Source organism: Sorex fumeus, unplaced genomic scaffold (assembly GCF_029834395.1).
Source record: "Sorex fumeus unplaced genomic scaffold, SorFum_2.1 ptg000008l, whole genome shotgun sequence".
NCBI lineage: Eukaryota > Metazoa > Chordata > Mammalia > Eulipotyphla > Soricidae > Sorex > Sorex fumeus.
In genome coordinates, this window is record NW_026606065.1 from 14,504,141 (window position 1) to 14,526,181 (window position 22,041).

Sequence of the window (22,041 nt, forward strand, 5' to 3'; positions counted from 1 at the left end):
AGTTGCAAAACCTTTTTTGACATTTCCCCCCAAATTCTTTATCCTTTATATTTAGTGACTACAGCAAGCTCTTGTACATTTTTGTCTTATTTTTTCTGATTGGAAAATCTTTTTTTTTCTTTTGTTTTCTTTTCTTTCTTTTTATTTTTTGCTTTTTGGGTCACACCTGGCAATACATAGGGGTCATTTCTGGCTCATGCACTCAGAAATTACTCTTGGCGTTGTTTGGGACCATATGGGATGCTGGGAATTGAACCCGGGTCAACCACGTGCAAGGCAAATGCCCTACCAGCTGTGCTATCGCTCCAGCCCCTGATTGGAAATTCTTGCTTTGACCAGCTTCTTTTCAAGTACTATCACAGATGCTCAGAGACACCATCTTTAACTAGAGTAACAACCCTTCCTTCCAAATCACCCCCACACTGCCAAGTTCATTTCTCAACAGCACTTTATTATTGAACTGATTTTTTTTCTGATTGAATTGTATCAATTCAACTAGTCATTACTTCCTTATTACACACCACACAGTGTAAGTTTCTGCATATATTGACTTTTGTCTGCTTGGGAGCCATACCAGGTGGTACTTAGAGGCTATTTCTGGCTCTGTTAGGTTCAGGGGTGACTCCTGGCAGTGCCCAGAGCATCATATGCAGTAGCAAGGATTTGAACCAAGTCAGGGGAATATAAGGTAAATTACTTAACCCTGTACTCTCTGGTTTTCAGTGTTTGCTTCTGAAGGCAGAGAACTTACCTGTAGTTCGTCTGTACCTATGTTTTTAAATCATGGTGCCCTCAATGTTTGTAATAATGATTAACATGATATGTGATCAACATGTACTTGTGGTATGAATAAATTAACTTTCACAGCCTATGTTGACTCTTTTAATGGTGTACACTGTTGTACGCCATAACCTTCAGGATTGTTCAATGATTCATGCTTTAAAGGTGAATGTTCACATTGGAGTGAAAACTAAACTATCAATAGATGATTGTACACAATTTAAAATGAATAATTTAGAAAAGAAGCATAAATTCCACTGGTTCCACAAAATTAGCGGTGAGTTTTGTCAGTATTATACAAAATACAGGCACGTTGAGGTATTTGTGATGAGCTGGTATTTAAGAAGCATCAAATTGACATGGATGATGGTTACTAATGAAGCAGTATTTGTGTATAAAGCACAGAATATGTAGAACATAAAATAGAACCCGGAAAGAAATATTGAGAATGATGTATATTTGTAATTAATTCTCAAAACTAAAAAAAAAATAAATGTCCAGGACATCCTCTGAAGTACTGCCTCGTCATTTTTTTGTTTGTTTGTCTAGAACTTCTCCAACAGAAACAGTAGAGGGAGCTGCTGCCTCATGTTTCAAATTTCTAGGCTTTCCATTTTCAACATAAATTGCTATGCACTGAAATGTGACACATTTGAGCCCTCTGCTCAAATCTCATACTGCAATAATGAAACAATGCACAAAAACAATACCAATGAAAAATAATGGAAATCAAGAACCCTGCATGTAAGAGAAAAAAATAATCATACATTTAAAAATGAATGTGGTTTTTAATAAATGCTTTTTATGATGACGATGAATGAGAAGTAAAGTTAATGTCAAAGGGGTGGGTTAATACATACTTCCTTTAATGGCTCATTAGTTAAATTCTCCTGTTTTCCCTCCTTCTCTGCCTCATTTCCTGCACTGTGTTTCTCTCTTGTCTAAAAGAACTCAGAGCCCCAATTCTTTGAAATAAACGAAGGCATTTGAAGACCTGAGACTTTCCAAGTCTCATTATAATAACAGAAGGCTGCAATTTTCCATTGCTTATGCTACTCAGATAACAGAAAGATTTTAAAGAAAGAGAATGCGTGTATATAATTTTTATTAGTGTGAGGGATAGTGGTTGAGACTTAGAGAACATCACAAGTAATAAAATGCAGCAGCCCAGGTCACAGATTACAAAATTTCCACAAACAAGAAAATAGGAAACATATGTAAATATAGGAGGAAAAGTGTCCTTGAATATTTAGATCTGTTTGTTAATATTACCTGAGAGTAACATTTGTGTCTTCTCATGAGTGGATTTGCATAGCCGGAATAAGTATTCCATAAGCAGAGCAAGCAATGCCATTTAAATTCATTTAAATACGTTAGGTACAATTCATTTAAATTTTTAGTTAACTAAGTCATGGAAAGTTTATGAAGAGAAAAAATGCACTGGTTTAATTACAGATTCAAGACTATATTTTTTTATGTCTGTGACATAGCTTTATGTTTTCAAGAAAGTTTTTTCACATATATGGCATTTGATCCTCCCAGAAATTTTTGGAAGGTAGATGAGGCAGATAGTATCATTTTAAATTTAGCAAAAGGAAGCTGAGAAATAGAAATGTCAAGTTAATAGTCCAGAGATATGACAGTAAGAAGGATTCACTTCCTTTTTGTCTTCTATGACTACTAGTATCTCATTACTATTACTGTAATGAGATACTGCAGCACCACAAATTATCATAGGGCAATCAAATCACACTCTGGGCATGGTGTTTAAGAAAGATGAATCTGAGTCCAATTGAAAACCAGAAGATGTATTTTCTCACAGAGCAAAGGTGGGCTTATTCTACTAGTATAACACATGGGTAATTGATTAGTTCCTTGTTGTTTCTGGCTCCCCTACTTGTACTTATGAGATATTGGCAAGTTACTTCACTTTTCTAAGCATATTTTCCATCATTATAAAATAAGTATATAAGGCGTTGTGCGTTGGGAACTCAATGTTGTGCTGTGATAAACTTCCAACTCATTTCTCTCTTCTGAACCATTTCCTTGGGGGTTAGTATAGTTCCTTCCCCCAAAAAATATTTAACACACGTATGCTTTGCTGAAAAACTGCTCTCAATTATGTTCTTATTTCTTTATTTCCAGACATTATTGATCAAAAAACTTATTAATTATTTAGAATATTAATGATAAAGAATATTCAGACACCGCATATTGTAGCACTGTAGCACTGTTGTCTCATTGTTCATTGATTTGGTCAAGTAGGTACCATTGTGAGACTTGTTACTGCTTTTGGCATATCGAATATACCATGGGAGTTTGCCAGGCTCTGCAGTGCGGGCGGGATACTCTTGGTAGCTTGCCAGGCTCTCCGAGCGGGATGGAGGAATCAAAACCGGGTCCGCCGCGTGCAAGGCAAATGCTGTGCTATCGCTCCAGCATATTATATGATTCTATTTATATGAAAGGCTCAGAATATCAAATCCACATAAAGAGAAAGTAGAATAGTTGTCAGGAGGGAAGGAGTCAAAGGGAAGAGACTGTGATTATTTTGGGGGTGATCAAAGTGTTCTGTACTGAAATTTGATAGGGAATAACTATTGTGTGCATAAATGTGTGACCACACAAAAATTACACTAAACTATACACGTAAAAGGAAAAAAGAACTTTCTTCAAAACAAGATGACAAAAACCGAACACTTTTATTTTTTTGGTGTAGGTAAGGTCAGTCCTGATAACAGAAAATTTGACCAATACATTATAAAGCACTTTACCATCTGAAAGGGCTGTGGTGAGATTTGCTAATTAGTTTATATGCTCTTTAATTATAACATTTGATTTATAATAATTTTATTATCTGTAGATTACATGCATGCTCATGTAATAAAAATATTCATACATTTAGAAAAATATTTCTCCAAAAAAGGAAAAATAACTTCGGACTTGGGGAGCAAAATTATAGTCAGTTTATGACTTAAAAATTTATTTATATGGACAAACTTTTGTTTGCTAATTTTTGGGTCTCATCAGCAGTGATCAGGGGCAAGGTGTACAAAGGTGTAAGGACTGAACCCAAAACATGAGAGTGAAGAACATGCCCTCTAACCATCTGAAGAATCACCCCAGCCCCAGACAATTAATAGCATTAACTTCAAAAGATTTAATTTTAGTAAGAATTATCTTAATTTTTAATAAGCATTGTCTTAATGTTACTTAAGGAAAAAGTTTTCCCTCAGAAATAAACTCTTAGGTTGGAAAAAGATTATCTTTTCATATGTAAATAATTATAAACATATATGTGTATACATACATATACATGTAATTTCCAACTTAGTATAGGAAATTATACTTTGATTTTTCTAGTTTATTTCTTAAGAAAGTGAGAAAGCACAAATTTGGCTTCAGAATAAAGAAGTAGGATTGGTGAAAATGCTTTAATTATTTGAATCACTTTAGGCCACTGGAGACTTTGATCAGTTTTGTATTGTGAAAGAATCTATACTGACTCTTCCCTAAATAAAGATACAACTTTGATTTAGGGAAGAATATTCCCAGAGGGATGAATATTTTCTTGAGAAAACTGAGTAAAATATTCTATTATCAAAGGATTTATGCCTCCTGATAACTTCTTGGTTCTTTTCAATCATACTTATCACAATACAACTTTCTCCCTCTAACTTCTAAAGAAACATTGCTCAAATAAATATGCTAAAATTATATTAGAAAGATACTACTGATTATTTGCGTTCTGTTTGATAAAGTAGATACATTTAAAGCTTTCAAAAATTTAAATACCTGCTTCAGGAATATCACATGCAAATCACTAGATTGTATCATACACTATCTCTCAATCTCAATCAGAAGAATTTGAGCTTCTTCAACTTTTCCTTCATCTCACTTAATACAATGTTCAAAAGGACAAAGAATAAAAAACGAACAGTTTGGTTTAAAAATGTCCACAAGTAAATAGATATTTCTCTAAGATATACATACAGTAATAAAATACAGGACTCATCAGACATCCTTCAGATATAAAACAAATACCCTGCAGACACTTAAAAATGATAAATATTACCATAGCTACAATGAATCTTGCTTGCTTTTCAAACAAGCAAACCTCAAAAAAATCTGCTTATGGAAATCTAGCTACTTAGAACTTTTCACACATTTTCATGGCTTTGAAAACTTGTACAGCTTCGCATAATATTTACCAAGCTCCTGTTTGGGCTTGAGTGTCAGTGCTGGCCCAAGTTTCCACACTCCAGTGTCTGGCTGCTTGCCTGTCTCACTCTCTACAAAGTCAGTACATGCTTTAACTCAGGCTGTTTTTCTCTGCCAGTAATTCTTGAACAAGCCCCCTTTTGGGGGGAGGTAGCATACCCAAGAGTGCAGAGCCAAGAGTAAGCCCTGAGTGCTTTTAGTGCTTGGGGGACCATAAGAGATGCTGAGGATTGAACCCATGTTACACTGCACTGTCTCTCAGTTCCATTGTCAATAATTCTAAGCTTTTTCATTTCTTCCATAACTGAACAAGTCTCAACTCCCTGTTCCCCTGCCTACTAAAGTTATTGTGGTAGAACTAATAAACAAAGAACTGCGTGTGTGTGTGTGTGTGTGTGTGTGTGTGTGTGTGTGTGTATTTTGCTTTTTGGGTCACACTCAGCGAATCACAGAGGTTACTCCTGACTCATGCACTCAGAAATTACTTTTGGTGGTGCTGAGGGGACCATATGGGATGTTGGGAATCGAACCTGGGTCAGCCTCGTTCAAGGCAAATGCCCTACCCACTATATAAACACTCAAGCCTCAGAATTGCATGTATTTGATGGTACAATTTGGTGAGTTCAGACACATGTAGATAACTGTGATGCCATGACAACAAGGTAAATGACATATCCAATACTTCACAGAGCCATCTTATGTTCGTCAGTTGTTTTTTGTTTGATTTCTAGTAAGAACACCTAATAGGGCATCCAGCCTCTTACACGTTGAAACATCTACCATTGTCACCTCTGGTACTATAGTGGAACTTACAATTTATTATCTTGTTTGACTGAAAATTTATGTTTATCGAATAAAGTTCCACCCTTACCCCACCACACAACCACTGTCCATGGCAACTGCTACTGCACTCTTTGTTTTTATGTGTTTGGCTATTTTAGAATCTTACATAAGTGAAATAACATAGTCTTTGTCCTCCTGTAACTCTTTCTCTGAGCATACGGTCTTCCAGGTTCATGCATGCTGTTATAACTGACAGAGACTTCTTCTTTTTCAACGCTCAGCCTTTAAGCTTCACTTGTCAATTTCTAATGGAAAGCACACTGACAATCACATTTCCTAAATTCTCTTCTTCTGGTCACATTTCTGCGAATTGGGCTTGAATTCCAAGAGAATATAGGGACAATATCTTTTCAAGTCCAGCTTCTAAAGGAGTGGTTGGTACTGATAAGTAATATCAAACAAAGAAACATGGCATCAGACTGAATTACTTGGACATAGTCTCAAGGGCTTTTTGGGTCTGTGTTTTAGGAAATGGGAGTTCTGAAGCTCCAAATGAATTCTGAGCTGTAATGTGTGAGCTGTAAAAACACATCAACACTAGGACTGGAGCTGTAAAGCTCAAGCTGAAATATAGTTGCTAGAACTTGACTAGATTCTATCTTCTTAGTCAGAAGCACAAGTAGGCCTTAAATAAATGCTTATTAAAATTGTGAATTAGGAGTAATTCTTTTTGGTTTGGGGTCACACTTGGTGGTGCTTAGAACTTCTTTCTGGTGGTCTCAGGGGCCATGAAGGGTCTCACGGATCAAACCTGGGTCTTACTAGACCTTAAAAGTGCCTTGCCCACTGTTCTATCTCTTCAGGCTGAGAAGCAATTCTATTTTTTATAAGCTTATTTTCTTACAATGTTTGAGCGTATTTTCTTACAATGACCATAAAAGGACAGATTGCAGAAAGCTGTTTATGTCTCACTATCTAGGAAACTTAAGTTATCTTTCTAAATTATATTAAGTAAGTAAAAGTAAAGTAAAGTAAAGACCCTCCCGTTGTTCGTTGATTTGCTCGAGCGGGCCCAGTAATGTCCCCATTGGAGACTTTGTTGTTACTGTGTCTGGCATATCGAATACGTCACGGGGAGCTTGCCAGGCTCTGCCATGCGAGCCAGATACTCTCGGTAGCTTGCCGGGCTCTCCGAGAGGGGCGGAGGAATCGAACCCGGCTCAGCCGGGCCGGCCACGTGCAAAGCAAACACCCTACCGCTGTGCTATCGCTCCAGCCCTAAAGTATATTATGTTTAGAAAAGTTAAATACCTAGATCATAGAGGGAAATGTACAGAGCATATTGCTGTACCTTCCTTTTCAGTACTGTCAGTGATTCCTATAAGTATGAATAGGTGATTGATAACATTCCCTCCCATCTCACCACAGCATGCTGGAATGTATATCATCAATCCAGACTATCATTAGAGCAACTTCAAACAAAAAATACAAAAGTTGATAAAAACTGGACCCCAAGATAAGTTTTGATAATACTTATTAGAAAAAAGTATTTTAGTCAACTAAAATAATTATCTTAGAATCAAAAGTACAATTTCTCTAGACCACAATTTTAAAACAGAAAATGAGGCAAAGGTATAATTATTTTTCATTTTATTCTATTTATATATATTATTATTATTATTTTATTTTGACGAAACAGGATAGTTTTTATTGAAACTTATTTAGAAAGATATAAGGGGAGGGGAAGAGAGAAATACATGTTCAAGAGAGAACACGGGCTTCTTCAGCGTGCAAATAAGCAAGCAATGAGAGAGAGAGACAAGCAAGCATGATATGAGATACGTAGTTAAGGGAGAACGGAGGCTTGAAGAACAATTTTAAACCAAGGCCGATCTCTAAATAAAACTCTTTTCTCTTTGGAATAGATGTTTTCCTTATTTGGCCTCACAAGTTGGTATTTCATTGCATTACTAAAGGTAATAAACTGGTTTTCTTTTAAATACTCTGTGCTCAAGATTTAATGAGCACTAGGTACTAGACCCAGAGCTGGTTTTAGATTCTAATTCTTAAAATAAAATAAGTACTTATCTCTCAAGTTTTTGGCAGCAAACTAGGACCTGTGGGACTGAAGACTGTAAATTATTTCACATAGTCATATATGTCTTAATCTTATAAACTCTTAGGTAAACTCATTTGATCTATAGTTGAGAATTAATTCCAGAACTCGGTGTAATCCTTTTCTCTCCTAGCATTTGGTGAGCTTGTCATAAAGGCGTTCGTCATTCAAATTCTTCCTCTGAGACAACAATTATCCTTTTTTTGAAAGCAGCAGCACATGTTCAGAAAACTTTGTGAAGGTCTAATCTTGCCTGTTAGCATTCACCAGCACTTCTTTATAACACAATACAATATCTGACTAATCTAACAATGTGTTGTGTGTTTTGCCAGGCAATTTTGGAAAAAAAGAACCAACAAAGCTTATTTTATTAAAGGTTGGTATCAAGATATCCAATTATTACAACTCATTTTTATACTCAAAATCAGATAATACCAGAAGACAACAACCCACTTGAATGGTTAAAGGGGATGAAACATAATCAATGATGGGAGAGTAGTTACATGGTCATTTTGTCACATGACCTTGCCCTAAACAATTCCTCAGGTATAAATATAGAACCTTCTAGGGGAATGGTGGTTTAGGGCGGTTCTAGCCTTTAAATGGGTACTTATCTTCAGGTCTTAACTTTCTTAGCCATAGATATATCCATTTATCTACCCATTCATTACATAATCATTATTTATTAATTACACGATTCATGCCAAGAACTATGTTAGGTAATGGTGATAAAACAGTGTTAAAATGCACAGTGATTTGTAAGTCTATAACTGTACCTCATGGTGTTTCATTAATAAAAAAATAAATAAATGCACAGTGTTGTAGACAGAGAGATAAAGACAATAATGCTGAAAAAATTGTGCTAGGTGGTCGAAGGTGACAAGTGTTATAGAAAATGGTTGCCCACATTTTCGAGTACTGGCACTTGGTAGGTAGGAGAACAGATGATGAGCTGAGTCATAAAGATGGACACTTACTTAGGTCTCAGGAGAGTATGTGTGAATCAGGTTTCTTTGAGGTAATAAGGTTACATGACATCACAATTTACAAAAAAAAATAGAAGGAATTGAGGAGGACAAACCAAGTCAGATAAAGAGCAACTACAAAGAACCTAGAATGGCATGTAGAAGATTGGAATCTATTTTGGAAGTTTTCAGAAACCAACCAAGAACGTTAAGTCAAGGAGTTATATAGTCAGAGATGTGAGAGACCAAATCTGAGATGGAAAGGACGAAATCTGAAATAATTACAAAAGTAAAGGTGAGAATCCAAAAGGACTTCAACTAAAGCAGTGGCAACAAGGAGACAGAGAAATAAATTCCAAAACAATAAATAAAAATATGAACATTATCATCTCAGAGAAATAAAGGACCCTTTAGATAAACACACAAAAATAAACATAGTGCTCTCTGGAGCAACTGGTCTCCTATTTTTTACTCACAGGAGGTCCTGGGGGTCCTGGTTTTCCTGGAGGACCTGTTTTTCCTCGTCTTCCCTTGAAACCAAAAAAGAAACACAGTAAGTAACTAAAATTTCATTTTACTTTCAGATAATATACAAATTAATTGGAAATCATAAGAAGAAAAATTAAGTACAAGTTAAAAAAATTTCAAGTCAACATGTTCTTATTAGTCAATGAAAAAAATCTATAGTTAAATCTTGATAAACAACATTAGATAAATAGCACAAGGAATGAGTAAATCTAAATTTGTTTTGAATAGTCTTTCAGATAGTGTATGTCTTGATATTCTGGCAAAGTAATATAAAGTATCTGGAAAATGATCTAAGATTGGCATTTTATCTGAAGGTTTTGTGGTTTGTGAAGCAATGATACTGTATTTATCATTTTAGTCTTATGTTTCTCAGAGTGGTATGAGCTCAAATTTTATAGCAGTTACCTGAGGGTGAGATCCTGTGTTATTCCCGGAGTCCTGTTTAGACTTACTGGTTAGAATCTCTGGGGAAGAGATCCTGGATTTGTATTTCAAAACACTGCAGGTAACTCTTATGATCATTAAAGTTTAGAAAGCAGTTCTCTAAGCTATATCAAAATTATACATGCTGCATAAAGCATATTAATGAGCTATTTTCTTCCCTTTGGGTAGAAGCTATTTTATAAGTTAATTAAAATGCATGCTTTTAAAGATTAATCATTATTAAACTGAATGTTAATTCTTTCAAGTTCACAGCTAGCTGTTTTGATCATGAAAGTTAGAAAAATAAGATTATCTTTATATCTTAAGTGACTATAAAGATGTCATATAAATATCTTACAAATTTATTTCCTTAGTGTTTTCTCTCTCTAACAGATGGAAGTATGCATGCTTAAGCATTAAAATAATTTTGAATGGGAAGTATGTCTAAGCATGTTTTTGAAAAATGGTCACTATTTTATCATTGCCAATGCCTTTATTCCTACATGCGCAATACATACTAAAGCTTGTTACTTAAAATATAATAGTATTAGACTGACCTTTCAATATATTTTTAGAAGAGTTCTAAGTATAAATTCAGAAAGGTCCACTTGACTAACTGATTTTCTTGCTTTGAAAGTGTCAGGTTCATAGTTTTTTTTTCTAAACCTGGAAAGGGGTAGTTACCATTCAACTAACAACATGTGTTTTGGGATGTAAGGAAACAAATACACACTGTGATTGGATTGGAATGCTTCCATTGTTGCTGAAGGCAAGTTGAATGCAAACCATCAAAACTTCATTAAAAAAGATAGGCTGTTGGCCAGAAAGATAGAAGAGATAAAAACTCTTCCCTTGCATGTAACTGACCCAAGTTTTGATCTGTGGCACCGCATAAGAGAAATGGCCCCAGAAGAAATCTCTGAGTTAAGAGCCAGGAGTAAGACCTGAGCCTAACCAGGTGTGGACCCACACTAAAAATAAATAAATAAATAAATAACAGTTATCTTCATAAAGAATCTTAGCTAACATTTACAGAACAAGTTTTAAAATTATTTTAATTATAGAAAAATAGTGGTATTTTTATACACCTCTATTTTAGAGATCTGAACCTTATGGTTCCTTAGGAAAACTGTACAATTTAAATGAATATAGAATTTAATATTTTGTATTCCTAATGAAAGTTCTATAGATGCACAATCTTCTAGTCTTGCAATTTACATTTAGAAAGTCAATATATTGGTTCTTTCAGAAAATGTAATTCAATTACCCCCTGAGGTTTAATCAATGATAAAAAGTTTACTGAGGAAGTAGAAATACTGTAATTTATTAATTCATAAAAATCACAAAGAAGCAAAATCGTTGACATCCAAGGCACGCAATTTTTCTTTCTTTAGATTGAGATAAGTTAGAATCAACTTTTGTGTACGTTCTCCTTTCTTTAAATGAGACATGTGCATTGATTTAATCAGGAAGTGGGGAAATGAGACTGACTATTGATCAACTCTCAACACTGAGTTAATGTTTAAGACAAACTATGTGTCAGATATTGTAACATAACACTGACAAGTGTTAAAATGAGGAGTAAAAAAAGCACACACGACTCAGTAAGCTATGGGCTAACATCCAAATCCTGGCATATCACTGATTTTACATGATCATTAAAGTCAACCTTGCAATCGTCAGAGTGCACTGATGTGTAAGCTGGAAGAATTCATGGGGATTGCTGATTTGTCTATGTGTCTTTGCTAAGAGTGAAACTGCAGGTGAAATATTTTGAGGTTTGTTAACTGATCGAAACATACTATGTGGGCGATAACTTGGGCTGGCACATATTTCCAATTTAAATGTGATATCTAGGCTTGAATTTCTAAGACATTTGAATAATTTATTTTAAGATGTGATTTACGAAGCAAAAACAGTTACCTTTTCTCTCAGACATAAGAGAAAAGTCTACTAAGTCTCAGGGTTAGTAGACTTTGCAGCGGGTTCAAGCAGGCCTCAGTGGAGGACGAAGATGCATGGGTGGAAGCTAAAGAATATTAGGTAAAGGGTTCTATTTCTGTCATTATAACAGTTCAAATCCACAACCCCCCCCAAACATCTTTTCTTTTTCCCAAGTAGTTTGAGAATTTAACTCCTTAGCGTTTTCCTCTTCCACTCTAAAACTGCAGCTGTGCTGAAGTCTACAGATTTCTAGCCTTCTGTTCTTCTGAAAGACCTTTTCTTTTTTTCACTTAAAAAAACCAGGAAAGAGGCTGGAGCTATAGCACAAAGGGTAGGGCGTTTGCCTTGCACGCAGCCAACATGGCCGACACAGGTTCGATTCCCAGCATTCCATATGGTCCCCCGAGCACCGCCAGGAGTGATTCCTGAGTGCATGAGCCAGGAGTAACCCCTGAGCATCGCCGGGTGTGACCCAAAAAGCAAAATAAATAAATAAATAAATAAATAAAAAGTAGTATGCAATATTTTCAAAAAAAAAAAGAACCAGGAAAATACAAAAGCATGCTAACTCAAGAAATAAATGTAAATTTTATTATTTTTTTGCAATCTACAATATAGTTTTCTTTTTTAATTTTTCTTAGTGAAACACCATGAGGTACAGTTGTAGACTTACAAATTTTTGTGCTTGCGTTTCAGTTATACAATGATCAAGTACCCAAATGTAAATTTTAGATAGAGAGGATTTTCATTGTTTAAGCCACAATAGTTTAGGAAGTATTTTATTATTAACAATGTTGTAATACAAAAGTCTAAGATGGGACTCTCATCCTAGGACTAAAATAAGGCTCCTTTATCTTTCAGAGGAAACTGTAATCTAGAGATGTCTGTTCTTCTCGAGTTCTCTGGGAAATACGGGGCTATGGGATGCAAGGAGATAAAGTGGCCTCATGATACTGAAAGGAGAACAGTGATTCCAAGTTGGCTTCCACTTCTGCCTTCTTGTTGGACCTGCATTGCAAACTCTCCACAATGAGGTCAAAAGTGGGCAGCCATGGATGGTAATGACATAGCAGACAGCGGATAAATGTAGGGCTGGGGGTGACTTTCCTGGTCAGGATGACTGTCTTGGTGTTCATTTTTATCATACCTCTGATAAATTAAAATCTGACCGAGCCTCCAAATGACTATTATAGCAAAATTATAATTCGATTCAGATGGGCTGGTCATGTAATGAGATTTAAAGACGACCGCTGGACTAGAGCTGTTACTGACTGGATTCCACTGGATGTCAAAAGACCACGTGGCCACCCACCTACCAGATGGTCAGACTTCTTCGTGAAGATCATGAACGATCGGTTTGAGGCTCTTCATGATCCCAGAGAGAACAGATGCCATTGGGCTACACTAGCACGTGACAGGGACAAATGGAGACGTTACTGGCGCCTGCTCGAGCAAATCGATGACTAACAGGAAGTTAAGTGATTAAGTGATAATTCGACTACTCCACAGTTTTTTGACAACTGGAGTATAAAGCATGAAACACAGATTTGCCATATCAGATCTCTCTAGAAAACTCAAATTTCTCAACACATGTCAGTTTCCTGCTGGCAATGATATAAAGGCTATTTGCAGTTTATCTATATACAGTTTATAGATGTGTCTGGGGCTCATACCTGAGATGCATCAGGACTGCTTAAAGAGCTAGTTAAGTCAGATTGCTGTCCCCACTTACAGAGTTTCTGATTTAGTAGGTCTGGGGTGAGATTTGAGAATTTGCATTTCTAACAGTTCTCTGTAATGTTGCTATTACTGGCCCAGAGATCAAATGTTGAGCATTACTACTGTAAGCTGTAGGCTCTTATTTCATATCTAAAGTCAGTCAATCTAGTAGAATACCTAATATCTTATACATGTTGGCACTCAGAACAAAAGATCTTATGTGGTCTTTGGGTGATTTGGAACTTAAGAGAATAAAAAGTTCAGGAGCACCTGAAATGGAATCCTTGCATTTTCTCTTATGGAAATGTTAAGTCAAAATGTCATTGCTAAAAAAAAAAAATTAAAAATTAAAAAAAAATGTCATTGCTGTGAAGTTGATATTCTTACTTTGTAATAAATTAAAAAAAAGTTTTGTTAAAAAGATATATATACATATATATAATTCCTATAACACATAGCCATTAGGATGATTTCTTTAAAAAAGAAAAATAAATAAATATTAGTGAGGATGTGGAGAAATTGGAATAGTTATGCACTATTGATGAGACTGTAAATGGTGCAGCCAATCTGGAAAATGGCAGAGCAGTTCCTCAAAATATTAAGAATAATTGAACCATATGGAATCCAAGTTTCTCATTTCTGGACTATATATCCAAACAACTTGAAAGCAGGGGCTCAAAAAGAATTCTGCAAACTTATGTTCATAGCAGACTGATTCAGAATGGCCAAGAAGTGGAACCAATCCAAATAACTACCAGTAAATGAATGAATATACAAAATTTAGTCTAGGATCACAATGTACTTTTATAAGTAATATTAAAAAGAAATAATGTTACTTATTATTATTATGTCGGCCGCGCGACATCTTATCATCTCATCCCTACTTTGGACAAACTGGCAGGCTACCGAATGTAACCTGCCCACACGGCAGAGTCTGGCAAACTCCCCGTGGCGTACCCAATATGCCAAATACCAGTAACAATGATGGGTCTCATTCTCCTAACCCTGAAAGAGCCTTGAATATAGCACTTTAAAAAATAAAATCTCAGGGCTAGGACGAAGGAGACGTTACTGGGGCCTGCTCGAGGCAATTGATGAACAACAGGATGGTCGTGATTGATTAAAAAGAAAAGAAATACCGTAATATACTGTAACAGAGATAATCTTGATTATATTATGGTGATGGAAACTATAGTGAAATAAGTCACTAAGATATAAATACTGTATAATCATACTCTTAAGAGGTACTTGGAATTCATAGGAACATACAGTATAAATAATGGTTATCAGGGATTGGGGTTGGGATAAATTGGGGTTCTTCTTTAGTAGGTAAGAGTCATAGATTTGCAAGATGAAAAATCATGGAGATTTTCACAAAAATATAAATATAGTTAACACTATTAAACTGTACATTTCACAACAGCTAAAATGGTAAATTTTATGGTATTATTTAAACCACAATTGAAAAAAAGCATTCCTGCCAGAATGCGTGATACAGGGTGATAGTGGTAATCATCACTAATTCCTTTCTTTCCCGCCTTTCTACCATCTTCTATTTAATTCTTTATTTTTTTAATTTAAAAAAGTTTGGTAATAGTTTTTAATTTTAAAAAGGTACAAAGAAAATCTTCAAAAACATGAATTGTGAATTCATAAAAATGTAATGGCCTACTAACTACACATATGGGACTTTTTCATATAAAATAATAAAATACCTATTAAGCAGAGACATATAAAATGTTAAATTGTGGGGTTACCAATATAATGGAATACTGAATAGCAGTGAAAATGAATGGACTACAACTATAAAAAATGAAGTGGACGAATCTTGCAAATATAATGCTGATCAATTTAAATAAGGAACTTAGAAAAAAACCTAATCTACCTTCCTGAAAATTAAAAGAGGCTATCCATGTGGGAATGGCAAGTGACTGAAAGATGTGAGGGATTTATGAAGCTGATGATGCAGATGTTTTGTTTCTTTGCGTGCTGGTTACATGGGTAGAGTCTATTTGTAAAACATAAAGATAAACATATTCTTATAAATGCATATTATCTTTTAATAAAAACATTAAATCATAGAACCAGATTTCAACAATGAAATGAATTTATTCAAACTAACCAATGGCTTCACTTATCCACATTTGCTCTATAAAAGGTCACAGTATAGTGGGTCACTTTTGTCAGAACAGAAGAAAAAAAAGACGCTAAGAATATTTAAGTCAATGACATCCACAAATTTTCAACCACAAAAATAACTCGATGCTGCCAGAATGACTTGCAGAAAGCGAGCATGTGTTTCTTAAATTAGCTGCTTGATTTATAAACACTTGGCCCTCCAGGAGTATTAAAAAGGCAAGAATGCAAATAATGGGCTACTGGTGCTTTTCGGACAGATGGCTTTTGTTGTTCATGAGGATGATGATGAAGATGAAGACGACGTTCTAACAGTAATCGTACTTAAATAAAGGATGGTATGCAGACTCCAAACCCACAGAGGAGACATGTGTATAAGTAATCTCTCTAAATTGCCAGGTCTTGCTCATACAGCTCCTCTTAAATATTTCCCTCCTCCCATGTGTGTATTTAACAGGCACTTAGCCATCAGCTCAGCCTAAGAAGGTATCAAGGAAATGTCAAGGAAGAGGAGACAGGACTTAACTGACAAGCACAACTGTGAAGGAGGTGTTAATTACATAGGAAAACCTTTCCAACTATCTGGGAAGTTTGGTGTTTATTTTTTTTTTTCACATTGCGGATGGAAGCAAGAATTATGAACTATGTTGTAAAAATTAATCACACTTAGAAATCAATGATATGCGAAAAATGGAAAAAATACTGTTGAGAGTATTGCATAATGTGCTAAGTTAATTCAATTTCTTAACGGATATTTAAAAATACATCTATGATGGTAACAATGATAACAATGCCAGTCATAAAGTTCTCATTCAGGGAGTATGCAAGTGACTCTCGGAAGGACACAGGAAGAGAATATTATTCAGCATAGACAAATAATTTGAAATAGACTAAGGAAAGATGAATCTGTACTATTTGGGTAGTTCATTAACAACTTAGATCAGAATCTTTCTGTTATCGCTGTTCTTGTTTGAAAACACACTTGGCAGTTCTCAGCGCTTACTTCTTGCTCTGCACTCAGGGGTAACTCATCGTGGGGCTCAGAGGAGCATATGGGATGCTGGGAATTGAACCTGGGCTGACCACGTGCAAGGCAAGCACCTTACACACTATAATAGCCCTCTGGCCCTTAGATAGGAATTTTAAAATTTATATTCCATAATTTTACTTTATTTTTATTGGATTAACTCCGCCATGTGACGCAAAACAATTTAGAAGTTGTGAGATTACGTACCTTCCCTCAGCTACAACTATAGATAACATTTAATCTACAATTTGGGCTAGGTCAAATTTGTCTGTGGACAGTCTCTCTACAGTACCCATTTAGGATTCAGAGCAGGCTAACATCTTGCTACTAACGTGGTCCTGAACAGACGTTATAGTCAAAGTCTAATGTCTTGACCCTCTTGTGACTTGTATATCAATGATCAGATTCACTCGTGTGCCCTGAGCTTTCTGTCCACAAAGTACCACAATACATAAGAAAGGTGTATAACTAATTATTATTAAATGGATACTATTTTATAAAGTGCTTTTTAAAGAGCAGGTGTTGAGTGTTAACATGATTAACATTTCTATGATTTCATTTTCTTTTTTCAAAGTCGCTGTCAATGGGTTCAATTCTTATTTTATAGAAGCTCAACATCTTGCTTCAAATCACTGCTTAACTGGTGGAAGTAAACATTTAAGTCCAAGTGTATCTGGTTCTAAAACCCATAATCTGTGGGATTAAGGTTTCCCTGTGTAGACAGCCTGATCATTCACTATTTAGGTCACTATAACTGGCCCTGTTTTCTCATAAGCAAACCAGATTTTCCAACGTTCCATTTGCTCGTTACTTTACCTTTGGGAATTTGTATCTCTTTAGACTTTATCTGCTTGCCTGATTTCTTCTTGCTCTTGTTTCACCATCTACCTTGGTTGGCTTCAGCAGGCCTGCCAATGAATGGACTATATAGTCTTCCATTTATTTTTGTCTAGACTTCTTCCTAGCTCACTAGCCAAACCACCAATTCTCTCACTCTGTTTTTCTGGCTCTGTTTTCTATGCCTGCCTTTGCCGATATCTACCAAGGCACTTGACTCATCTCTGTATCATGTTGTATGTAGAAAGAGAGGGAAGGCGGGTGTTTATACAGCATTGGGGTATGATTAAGCTATTTTTTAAAAAACTTTATTATTTTATTTTTTATTTTTGCTTTTTGGGTCACATCCGGCAATGCTCAGGGGTTACTCCTGGCTTTACACTCAGGAATCACTCCTGGTGGTGCTCAGGGAACCATATGGGATGCTGGGAATCGAACCCGGGTTGGCCTCGTGCAAGGCAAATGCCTTACCCACTGTGCTATTGCTCCAGCCCCTAAACTATTTCATGAATATGCCGTGATCTATTTTAACACCGTTGTCCCTCATTCAGAGGGGGGATGTTCAGAACGTTGGAACTGATGTGACGAAAGGAGCTCACTGAAGGTGGAGGACAAGATGGGGGTGGGAGGGATGACAATAGACATTAAAGGAATGGTAGAGGGAATTGGTTACTCTGGTGGACTGTATGGTTTTGGAGCATTGTATGCATGAAACCCCATCATGAAGAGTGGTACCTCAAGACACCTAAATTGAAAAAAAAGATACTGGATACTGTAAATGTACTGTGAAATAGTATTTCCTCCATATTTGGACTTTCACAGGAAACAGAAACTAAGGCCTCTCTTGTCTGAGAATTCTGCCATGAACCTCTATATCTCTACAAATTTTCATAGTACCTCACAAATGCAAAATTTCACCTTTCACTTTTAATATAGAAACTATCATTTTTACATTTGGTGTAGATGAAAGAAACACAGAGAGGGAGAAATAAGGCACCGAACTGATGAGGTTTCTTAGAAAGGTCAGAATCCGGAATCCGGAGCCAGTGGAAGTAGAGCAAAAAAGATCTTAGCACCAGGATGAAGAAATCAGTTGTTATCATTTTGGAGAGAGAGAGGGAGAGAGAGAGAGAGAGAGAGAGAGAGAGAGAGAGAGAGAGAGAGAGAGAGAGAGACAGAGAGACAGAGAGACAGACAGAGACAGACAGACAGAGACACAGAGAGAAACAGAGAGAGATGGACCGAGATGGTGGGGTGGGTAGAAGAAGAGAAACGGGGGACATTGGTGGTGGGAAATGTACAGTGGTAAAGATACTGGTTTTGAAATACTGTATAACTGAAACAAAACTATGAACAACTTTGTAACTATGTAACTCATGATGCTTCAATTAAAAAAAAAGGAAATCACTAGTAACATCTTAAATCTGATTTCAATTAAGGTAAATGTGGAGGATAAGAATGTTTCTTATAAAGCACTTTTGAGTTACTCTAAAGGATGAAATGTGTCTTTAAGGGGTGGAATTTTAGGACTGTATTACCAATGGTTAGGGCTGAACTGATCAGCACAAAATTAATTCATAGAATATATTTTTTTCTGCTATTCAATTACTGTGTGGTAAACAAAGAAATCCCAGAGGTTTCATAAGCTGAAAATATGAAGGTCACCTAATGTTAAAGGGAAAAATTTTCAGTGCAAGTTCTTTATTAACCCAGATGAATGTAAAGTTTAAATTAGATCTCAGTATTTAAAAATTGATTTCAGAATCTAACTGTATAAAAAAGATTATTCAGAAAAAACTACTGTTTGTGCCTTACATATCATGTTAGGGAAAATTTGTTATGATTGCAGAAGTCTGGAATTTGCCTTTAAGGTAGAAGGGGAAGATGAGTTCTTTCTAACACTTATTTGGATAAACTTGTTTACTTGGTGATAGGTCAACTCAGGATTCCTTTTTCTTGTATAACTGCTTTAAAGTGTTAGAAAAATATATTAGTCATCTTCAAAAATTGAACACACAGGGGCATGCATTCATACAAATACTGGAAACCACTTTTTACTAATTCTTTTTACTAATTTGAATATTGCTCCTCATTTCCTTAAGCAAGATATAGAGCCTATCACACGTCATTTGGATAAACTATTTACCACTCTTCATGATGGGGTTTCATGCATACACGGCTCCAAAACCATACAGTCCATTTAATAGCTGCTTGGATGGGGAAAAATGTATTTGGAATCTGTCCTCCCCAAAGAGTCTTTTTCTCTTAAGCAACATTAGCCCTTCTGTAAAGGTGGGTGTCCTGGTTGTTTCCGCCAGCTCTGGCTGTGTGGATGTGTCATTTGTTTCATTCTTTACATGCTCTCCTTTGAACATATAAAGAAATGAAATAACACTGTGGCACTGTCTTCCTGTTGTTCAACGATTTGCTCAAGCGGGCACCAGTAGCATTTCCATTGTGAGACTTGTTACTGGTTTGGCATATTGAATATGTCACAGGTAGCTTGTCAGACTTTGCCATGCATGCAGGATACTCTCGGACACTTGTCAGGCTCTCCGAGAGGGGCAAAGGAATTGAACCCGGGTTGGCCACGTGCAAGGAAAATGCCCTACCCACTGTGCTATCGCTCCGGCCCGAAGAAATGAAATATAAATAAATAAAAATAAAATGGAATTATATGTGTTAATCACATTAACACTCAAGACCTGCGCTTTTTGAAGCACTATATAAAATAATATCAATTTAATTTGATTTTTCTATCACTTTTAGGGAACTAAACCTTAGCTACCTCTTGTTCCTGGCATATTACTAAATGGAGTACTACCTAGATGCATGCATATGTAAGGCATGAGGGAAAATACACACAAAACCTAACCAATTTAGATTTTTAATTGCATAAAATATTTCAACATGTTTGGGGTGTTTTCTTCTGGGGGACACACAGCTGTGCTCAGGCCTTAGACCTGGTTCTGCACTCAGCGAACAGTGGTGGTGCTCAGGCAGCTGCAGCTGCAAGACCAGTTCAACCTCCAAGCAACACATATGGTCCCTTGGAGCATCACCAGGTGCCACTCTTGAACATAGACCCAGGAAGAGCCCCTGAGCATAGCTAGGTGTGGCTAAAAAGAATAAAAAGAAGATAAAGAAGTATAGATGAACAAGTGAGCAGTTATAGGCAGATATTAACTTCTTTTTTGGTTTTTGGGTCACGTTTACCTGTGATTAGGGATTATATTTGGCTCAGTGCTCAAACATTACTCATGGTGGGGCTCAGAGGACCATACGCAGTGCTGGCAATAGAATCTGGTTCAGTTGTATGTGAGGCAAAGTATCTTATCCTCTGTTCTGTTTCTCCAATCCGTAGGTATTTTTTTTTTTAGATTGTAGTGAGGGGAAGCCATTAGCTGTTTTATTTTTCTTTTCTTTTTTTGGGGGGGGGAGGATGGGGTTGGCTACTCTCACTAGTGTTCAGGGATACTCCCAGTCCAGTGCTTGCACTACTAGAGATTGATCAGATGCAAAGTGTGCACTGAACTCTTAACTGAACTATCTTTCCAGTCCTGATGTCTTGTCTTTAAAAAGCCATCTAAGGGCTGGTGATATAGTAAAGCAGGTAAAGCCCTTGCCTTGCACACTGCCAACTCGAGTTTTGATCCGCAGAATCCCATATGGTTCCCCAAGTCCTCTGGGAGTGACCTCTGAGTGCACGTAAGGAGTAAGCCTTGAGCATAGCCAGATTTGGCTGCCAAATTCAAAATGAAATAAAGTAAGAAATCATCTAGTACAGGTTGATATGAGTACCCGCTTATGTAAATAAGCGCCAGAAAGAGATAAAAAACACTAGAAAGGAATTGCAAAATTATTTAATTAAATAAAATTGATTTTAGGTTATCTGATTCAATTATCGACGACAACATTTCCTATCATTTGTGCAAGCAAGTTGATTACATAGCAATTTTATGTGTCAAACTGATGGTGACAGAATGCACAAATATTTTCTCGAATATTATTCTCAAAGTTCTGAAGGCTTAAAAAAATAAACATTAGCATTTAACTGAATTGTTTAATTGTTTTGATTTTGCTTGGTTTGTTCTGGCGGGTGATGCTCAGGACTTACTCCTGGATCTGCACTGAAAAATCACTTTGGTGTGTTTTCTCAATGTGGTGAGCTCAGGACCATACTGGCTAATGGAGATCAAGCCCTTTTTGGCCTTGTGCAAGGCAAGTGCCCTGCCTACTGCACCATCTCTCTGGCCCCTACACCAAATGACTTTGATTAAAGATTACTGAGCCTAATGTTGCTGGGTGTCACCCAATTAGTTTAAGGAATGAATAGAACAAAACTGGCCCCCTAGTCCCAACAAGAAGAAATATCTTGTTGGAACTATTTATGGATTCAACTGCAACTCATTACTTCTTCTCTAGCAAGTCTATGTACTTTACAAACTCTGGATTTAGTAAACATCCATCATTGTATTGGTCATTTAAAATAAACGTATATCTTTCTGTTTGTACATACATACCTATCGGTTTTGTTTCTCAGGAGAACTCTAGTATACACA

General features: G+C 36.2%; 1 protein-coding gene across 1 annotated transcript in view; it reads right to left on the bottom strand.

Moving 5' to 3' along the window:
* Positions 1-22,041, bottom strand: part of COL19A1 (collagen type XIX alpha 1 chain) — a 381,848-nt gene that overhangs the window by 119,243 nt on the left and 240,564 nt on the right. The window contains exon 16 of the mRNA XM_056109815.1: positions 9,342-9,395. Within this exon, the coding sequence (XP_055965790.1) occupies positions 9,342-9,395 (54 nt within the window). The remainder of the gene's footprint in view (positions 1-9,341; positions 9,396-22,041) is intronic.